The sequence below is a fragment of the Pteropus medius genome, unplaced genomic scaffold (genome assembly GCF_902729225.1).
Source record: "Pteropus medius unplaced genomic scaffold, Ma_sr-lr_union100, whole genome shotgun sequence".
NCBI lineage: Eukaryota > Metazoa > Chordata > Mammalia > Chiroptera > Pteropodidae > Pteropus > Pteropus medius.
This window is the reverse complement of record NW_024342474.1, coordinates 935030-943347: the sequence shown is the minus strand read 5'-3', so window position 1 is coordinate 943347 and position 8318 is coordinate 935030. Positions and strand designations below refer to the sequence as shown.

The following is an 8318-nucleotide window of genomic DNA, read 5'->3' as shown; positions in this document are numbered from 1 at the left end:
GTTCTTAACGTGGTGTGTTGGACCCCTAATTAGAATGGATGAGTTTTAGGATATCTAAGTGCCCAAAGTAGCAGGCAAAAAGAATTGCGTATGTGCCTATGTTTCCTTCTGGAAAGGTGAACCTATAATGAACCTAAATTGCATATTCCAAAAAACAACAGGGTTAACCTAGGTCACTGCTACCTTCCACTGGTGTGAATACAATCTCTGGCTTTCGCTATTACTTAAAACTTCATGTTTACCCTCATTATCTGAGAAGGGAAAACTAGAAGTCGCAATATTACCGCTGTGGCTATTTTGCCGACCAGAGGACAGAGGATGGTTGCTTCTCTCATTGCAGTTTCCCTTCGGGTATCAAAAATGCTTCGATTTGGGGGACGTGAAGGGGTCGGCTATCTAAGGACCGCGTGGCTCCCAGCTGAGAGTTCCTGCCAGGGCAGCGCGTCCTATTCTGAATTCTTACCCTTATTTAGACTTCGTCACCACCCCCATCTGGGAACACCCGGACGGACAGGTCACTCGTTAAAGGAAGTGACTGCCGACAGCTCCTGACCCGGAAGCGGATCCTAGTCCCTCCCCCTCCGCCAGGCTTCCTTGTGCAACAGGCGTGGGTCACGCTCTCGTTCGCTCTCTTTCTGCCGCCATCTTGGTTCCGCGTTCTCTGCACAGTAAGTTCTGTCTTCGCCGCTACTCTCTATCCGTGGTCATCCACCTTCCTTGCATGTTAAGCTGCCCCGGGGACTGAGAGCTAAGGAGAGTTGGGGGCTTTATGGGGCCACCGGGCTCCTACTCGACCCTGGGAAGTGTGGCTGTGGGGCCCCCGGACAAAATGGGGTCTGCGATTAGTGTCCTAGCAAAAGCAGGGCAGAAGGGCCGCAAGCTGGGCCTGGAGTCCAGGGCTGGGGTGACGGGAGCGGCTGCGGTGTTGGGGGCGGAAGCGGAGTGCATCTGCTTTGGGGAACGGCTTCGCGAGAATTCATAGGAGGTTATGGGGTCACAGCCTTGGAAACTCCCCCCACTCTCTCCCTTACCCCTTGGTTCTTATTGTGACAAGCGAGTGTTGAGACTTAACGGCACTCTCCCTCCTGATTCCCGAAAATCGGCAAACGGGAATCTTGGAGATCCCAGCCCAGGCAGTGAACATATGAGTGAGGTGGCTCACGGTAGCGTCAAGTCTCCTATGGTCAGGAGTCAGACCGGGATCTTCTCTATCAGGTTGAGAACGCAGTGATTATTTTTGCCCTTGTGGGATTTGTAGTGTGGAATAAAACGAACCCTTGGGCACTGGAAACCCCCTCTCTGCGGAGTGAAGAGTGGTGAAAAAGGTGATCGCTTGATCGGAGATCTGAGGGTCATGTCATATTTCTCACCTATTCCCAGCTGCTTTGGGGAGAGTTGTCCCCAAACACCCTCATGATTTTTTCTTCACAGCCCTCCGCAGAGTTTTTAAGAATACTTGATTCTGGGTTAGGCAACAGAACAGGTCCCAGTCAATTCAGACTTCCTTTTTATTCCCTTCAGAAATGCCTGGTGAAGCCACAGAAACCGTCCCTGCTACAGAGCAGGAGTTGCCACAGCCCCAAGCTGAGACAGGTAGGTTCTCCTAGCCCCCTTGCAATTAATTAAGATTGTAAGATAGACCCTAAAACTACTTGGATAAAATGAAAAGGGAATACACTTATGTCTTTCAGAATTAACTCGTATTTTAAAAGATGGGCTGTAGCTCTACCAGGGAGGAAAGTCCATAATATTAACTGCTGTCCTGGAGGGACTTCATTAAGGAGTGGAATACAAACCATATGTTTAAGATTCAAGAACATTAAAAGCTCCCTGGCTTGCTTTGTAGGTATGGCAACTGCCTCAAAGGGAGTAGAACCCTCGTTTCATATAGGAAAACTGAGCAGGACAGATGCTCAGTGATTCTTACCAATTAGAACTGGATTACACACAAGGAGACCTGAGCTTTTGTGAAGTTCCAGCCAACAAGTTGCATCAAGGTTTTAGATGGCAGGACTTGGCATTATGCTGTCATCACATGTCTGGATGAAATGTGTGCCGCTGGTAAATGTGTCCTCCTAGGCCCAGGGGCCCTCCTAGGTTGTTTAACTTGTTTTATGGGTTGGTGCTGAGATGTTTCTAGTGTGCTGGAATAGGGCCCGCTTCATCAGTTTGTCTGGAACCAGGATTGAAATAAAAGCTTCCTTTGACTGCTATTCAGTTTTTTGAAATTAATGATGTGAACATTATATAAAGGCAAATTTTGAATTCCACTTAAAATATGTCTCTAAAACTTGAAAGGGGGTAAAAAAAATTTTTAATGATCTTACTGAGTCAGTTGTGCAGAACTAAATGAAATGAATCCTCAGGCTGTCACCTCCATCCTCACTTTTTTTTTCTTGTGGTAAATTCATTATTTTTTTAAAACCACCTGTCACTGAAAGGCAATTTCAGTCTTCTGGAATTAAAATAGAGTTGTTTATAGTTGCAAGTGTTAAGGTTCTTCCTCCCCACCTGTCTGATTTTAACAGCTGAAGAGATTGCTACAGCTGCTAGAAAAGAAAAAGGGAGGCCCTGAGCTGGGAAATGAGCTATAGGAAATCCTTGAACTTACAAGGGAGGGAAAAAATAAAGGATTGGTCTCTAAAGATCCTGTAATTTCAGTGCTAAGCAAAATCGTAGAGACTCATTAAACGACTTGGTTTTACAAATGTGGAGTCTGAAATTCAGATGAATTTAAAATGTTTTCAGGCTTCAAAACTTTCAAGCTTAATGCCATTTGAAACAATCTTTAGTGCTATTAAACTTATTCCTGAATAGTTTGACCTTGCTCTGTAGGTTTAATAATAAGAGAATGCCAGTGATAAATACTCAGAATTTTCTCTGTAAGTATAATTAATTAGTTATTAGAATGCATGAGAAAACTAGCTCAGGGAATTGGTTATGGTGTCTAAACCATGTAATTTGGGCCTTATTCAACCTTGAAGTCCAGTCAGAGGAAAACATTCTAAGCTTGCATTTACACTGTAATCATAAGACTTTGACCTACCTACTCTCCAGGTAAAACTGGTTGCGCTGCCTATCTTTTCTGTAGTACAATACTCTAAAAACTTCAGGATTATGATTGAGTAAATTGTGGATTTGGATGCTGTGGGATTTTTTTTAATACTCCCTTCTAGATGTTGAGCACTGTTGCTCTAATCCTGCGTTATCTCCTAGACAGTAAGCATGGGTTTTTCTGTCATTCAGAAAATCTTGCTTAGCTTTACTTTAGTGCCAAATCTTGGTCTATTTTGGCAAAATGACATACTTATCCAGATCCAGTGTAGTCTCTCCACTCCAATTCCCTACTTCAAAAGTTGACCAGTATTTAACAAGTTGGGTTACAATTTCATAATACAGTCCCTACCCTTGTGACTAAGCTCTCTCCCCAGCAGTCTGATTCATCTTAGATTGATCTCTGAAGAGCTAACATTACCTGAGCAGGACTGTAGAGACTGGAGTCCAGCCCATTTGTGGTGGTTTTGTTTGTTTGTTTGGGATAAGTAAACAGGCAGAGGGGGGTCAAAGTGGCCTAATTTAATACTTTAAATACTATTAAATTCTGAAGTTTCCACTTTAGGAAGAATGAAATTGTGCTAGACAGCCCCTTCCTAAAACTTTAAGAGTCAGATTTTTGTCCTGACCTTTCTGGAAGCCTGAGCATATAAAGACCTGTTTTTTCTCATTCAGCTCTGTTTCCCCATCATTATCACCAGTCAGTACCTTCCTTGTTCCAGTTTTCAGGATCTGTTTTATTTAGGTCATGATCCTTGGGTGGGCAAGATGGAATGGCTATTCTTCTAGTGGTGATTCTATGGCCTGTGAGAAAAATTTAGTGTTCATTTGAGGAAGGAAGGGGAAGGATGTATCCTTACTTGACTGTTGAAGTGTGTTTCGGGAAGGTTGCTATTGCCTGTCACCTTTGTCTAATCCTGTGTGGTGACTTTCATCCTCAGATTAAAAATTCTAGTGTTTCTTAAGAAGCATGTTATACCAAGTTGGGCTGTACAACTCACCTTTAATTTTTTGTCTTCCCTTTCTTCCTTTTTTCCCCTTTTTGCTTTTTTCCTCCAGCTGTGCTTCCTGTGTCTTCCGCATTGAGTGTCCCTGCTGCCTTAGGGCAGCCTGAACCTATCCTTCCCCCTCCTTGCTCTCTAGCACCCCAGCAGTGCCCTGTGGCAACCCCTAACCAGCCTTCTCCATTCCTTTCTCCCTCTGCTATTGCCTCAACCCCTTTTGAAGCTCTTTTTCCCCAGTCATTCTCTGAAACAGCCCTGCCTTTGGGAGCTGCCCCTGACATACCAGCTTTCCTACCAAACCTAGTAGGACCTCCCATCTCCCCAGCTGCCTTAGCTCTGGCCTCTCCCATGATAAGTCCAACTCTGAAAGGTGCCCATTGCTCTTCAGCTCCCTTGGCTCTTGTTGCCTTGGCTCCCCACTCAGTTCAGAAGAGCTCTGCATATCCCTCTAACCCTCTTAGTTCACCTCCTACAGTTGCTATGCCTGAGTCAGGGTCAGTGACATCTCTGTCAGCTCCCATTGCTTCCTCAGAACCAAAGGTCTCTCCTGTTCAAGCTTCCTCTCAAGTAGCCCCTAATCCAAAAGGTACTCCCATCCTTCCAGGTACAGTCAGTGCTGTTCCTTCCAATCTCATAACTCCCTTGGCCTCTGGTCAATCTGGAGTTGCCTCATGTGCCCAGATACCACCTGTTACTCCCCTAGCCATCACTTCCCCTCAGGTCGAAGGTACTCCTATTTCCTCACCTCTGACTTCTCCACAAAGCCCTCTAAGCCTCAGCCTAAAGGGACCCCTTAGTCCACCTGCTGCCTCATCTCTTTCAACCCAGTCTGTTCCTGTGGCTCCCAATGTCCCCCCAGTTTTCCTCACTTCTCCGGGCTCTCATCTTGCACCTTTACATCAGAGTTGTGTTGGTTCTGCTATTCAACCTGTAGGTCAAACAGGCGTTAATGTCCTGTCAGATTCTATAGTGAATACCACTTCTGTAGATCATTCTTCCATAGGGGCCTCTTACCCTTCTCAACAAGCTGTAATTCTTTCCCTTCCTTCCAGAAATGAGGTGATTCCTGATGCTGTGACCGCTTTTCCAGTAGAGGCTCCAGCTTCCCCTCTGGCTCTGTCTGTTGACAAAGGCCCCTCTACCATCACTGACATAGCTTCCTACAGCCCTTCTGGTTCCTCAAATGCAGCTGTCTCTTTTCCCTTATCTCCTACACCCTCTCTAAATCTCAAAGGCTCTCCTAATGCTTCTGTTCAGCAGCCTTTGGTGGCCCAGATATCTCCTGGTTCTCCAGGGAGTCCAGGCTCAAAAGAAGCTCCTGTTTCTTCTGTTGGAACCACCTCACTTGTGGTGATTAATCCCTCTACAATTTCTGTAGTACCTCCTACTTTTGAGGTGGCTACTTGTGTGTCTCCTCCAATTTCATCTGGTCCCGTAAGTAGTAAGGACTCAGCTTCCTATACTGCCTTGGCTATGGCACCTGTGACTCCCAAAGAGCTTCCTACTCCTCAAGTAACAACCACTCTGGGGATACCAGTCTCTCTTCCAGTGCCCAAGGATCCCAAAAGTCTCTCTGCTTCACTATTGGTAAAGTCCCCAACACAAAAAGATCTCCAAACTGTACCTGCCTCTCCTGTGGGAGCCCCTACTTCACCAACCCAGGTAGGACTCCCTACCAAGAAAGACCCTACTCTGTTACCATTGTCCTTGGCAGGCCCTAAAAATCCCCCCTCTCTGCAAAGTGTATCATCTTCTCTGGAGGTATCTCTTCTTCCTGAAGCCATCTTAGCAAAGAAAAGCCTTGTAGAGCCTCTGCCTGTAGATAAGCCAGCCTGTACCTCCACTCCTCTGGGTGTTATTTCCCCAACCCCTATAATCAAGACAGATCCGTATGCAAGCCCAGACCCCTCTACTCTGCTTCTCAAAAGTTCTCTCACTACCCCAGTTGTAGCTACATTTCCTTTGGAACATGCTGCCACTTCTGGGGCGGTTCCTACAACTGCCAAAGGAACCTCCACTCCTACAACTACAGCCAGCCCTTTTCTAGAAGGAGCTATCTCTTTAGCTCCTAAAGGCCACCCAACCAAAAAGGGTACTTCAACTCTTACTACTTTACCGTTGGTTCCTCCCACGTCTGAAGGTTGTCTGGGGGCTCCAGCTGTGACTGTATCCCCACAAAATGTTTCTGCTTCTCCAGCTACCTTGGCACTGGCTTCTGCGATTTCCAAGTCCGAGCCCTTTCCCTCTCTTCCCCCACCTGCTGGTGCAAAGAAAGTTCATGGTATTTCTCATACCTCCGCATTGGCACCTGTGGCTTCCTCTCCTGAAGGGTACCCAACTGAGGACTCTCGTGTTTCTGTTACTGCATCTTCGAAAGGAACTTACCTTGCTGACTCCTCATCTCCTTTAGGGACTAGTGTGTCTCCTCAGACTAAAAGATCTCCAACCAAGAAGGATTCAGCTACTCCTACTACTACCATGACTCTTGCTTCGGTTTCTAAAAATATACCTGCTATCCCTGATGCTCCTGCTGGAAATCTCTCATTCCCTGTTTCTCCAATTGAAGCTTCAGTTCTTCCAGAGGCTGATCTTTCTTTTCAAGTCCCGAAAGGTTCACTGGCCAAGAAGCATTGCCCCACTCCTCCATCCCCCAAAGAGACTCCCACTTCCCCAGCTCTGGCTTCTTCCTACAAACGGGGGCCAGCAACTCCATTCCCTAAAGAGACCCCCACTTCTCCAGCTATGACTCCTTCCCCCAAAGGAGCCCCAGCAGTACCATTCCCTAAAGAGTCCCCCAGCTACCACACCTCCCAAAGGGGCTCCCATCTCACAGCTGTGGTGGCTCCTCCAGTCCCCAGCAAGTAGCTCCAGCAACCTCATCCCCCTAAAAGAGATCCCCTAAACTTCCAGCGGTGATTCCTCTCTCCCAAAGAGGCCCTATAACTTATGCCTCAAAGTGAGCTCTCCACTCTCCAGTTGTGGAAGCCTTTTCTCTTAAAGTAGCCTCCCTAGCATCTTCTTATCCTCTAAAAAGTCCCAAAGGTTCTCACCCACTCAGAGCTCACACTCCATCTCCCAGTGGACTGACACTCCTTCAGCTGGTGACTCTTCCTCTCCCAAAGGAACCCCAGCCAGCAACCCTGCCTCTAAAGAAACCCCTAAACCACTAACTATGGCTCCCTCCCTCAAAGGAGACCCCACTCCCCCAGCTGTAGCTCTTTCCCCTAAAGGAGTCTCAGCAACTTCACCCTCCAAAGAGTCTCCAGCTGCCATACCCACTAAAGGGGCCTCCACTCGCCCAGCTATGGCTCTTTCTCCCAAAGAGGCCTCAGCAACTCCATCTCCCAAGAGAGCCCCGGCAATTCTGTCCCCCAAAGGGGCCTCTACTCCCTCAGCCGTGACTCCTTCCTCCCCCAAAGGGACCCCAGCAACTCTGTCCTTCAAAGGAATCCCCACTCCCTCAGGTGTGGCTCTTCCTTCCATCAAAGGAGCCTCAGCAACTTTGTCCCCCAAAGAGTCTCCAGCTACCCCACCTGCTAAAGGTGCCTCTACTCCCCCAGCTATGGCTCCTTCCTCCCCTAAAGGAGCCCCAGCAACCCCATCCCCCAAAGGGGCCCACACTCCCTCAGCTATAGCTCCTCCCTCTTCCAGAGAATCCCCAGAAACTCCAGCCCTTGAAAGAGCACCAGCTAGCACATCTCCCAAAAAAGCCCCCACTCCCTCATCTGTGAATGCTCCTTCCCCCAAAGGGTCCCCCGCAACTCCATCCCCAAAAGAGCTCCCTAGAACTCATCCTGTGGGCAGGTCCCATTTCCTCCCTCCCCCAAAGAGTCTCCAGCCTCAGAAACTCCATCCCCCAAAAAGCTCTCAGCTACCCAAGCCCCCAGAGGGGGCCCAGCAACCCCAGCCTCCAAAGAGGCCCCTATTTCCTCAGTTTCAGTCACATGTCCCTTAGGGTCCATTGTCCCTCAGGCATCTAAAGGGCCCTCCATAAAGAAAGGCTCCACAGCTCTCAAAGCAGAACTTGTTGCCCCAACTTCAGAAAGTGTACCAGTTGTCACAGCTCCCACTCAGAAAGGCTCACCAGCCAAGAAGAGTTCACTTTCTGTGTGCCCAAATCCTTCGGCTAAGAATGGTACTGAAGGACCCCTTTCTCCAGTAGCTCTTGCCCCTCTAATGGCAGTCTCTGCTCAGAAAGGCACTTCTCCAAAAGCTCCAAAAGCCCTCCCTATTTCTGCCTTAAAAGGCAAAGATTCTTTT

At 47.8% G+C, this 8318-nt stretch overlaps 2 protein-coding genes across 3 annotated transcripts in view; both read left to right on the top strand.

The window, feature by feature from the left end:
- Nucleotides 1-499: 499 nt before the first annotated feature.
- Nucleotides 500-8318, top strand: part of LOC120604930 (nascent polypeptide-associated complex subunit alpha) — a 12394-nt gene continuing 4575 nt past the window's right edge. For both annotated transcript variants that reach the window (XM_039865736.1, XM_039865735.1), the window contains exons 1-2: nucleotides 500-668; nucleotides 1522-1593. In XM_039865736.1, coding sequence (XP_039721670.1) covers nucleotides 1524-1593 — 70 coding nt within the window. In that variant the 5' untranslated portion in view covers nucleotides 500-668; nucleotides 1522-1523. The remainder of the gene's footprint in view (nucleotides 669-1521; nucleotides 1594-8318) is intronic.
- Nucleotides 4062-6923, top strand: LOC120605083 (nascent polypeptide-associated complex subunit alpha, muscle-specific form-like; the record flags this gene model as incomplete). Its single annotated transcript, XM_039866033.1, has 1 exon — nucleotides 4062-6923. A coding segment is annotated over one exon (2862 nt), but the record flags the coding sequence as incomplete, so codon positions are not given.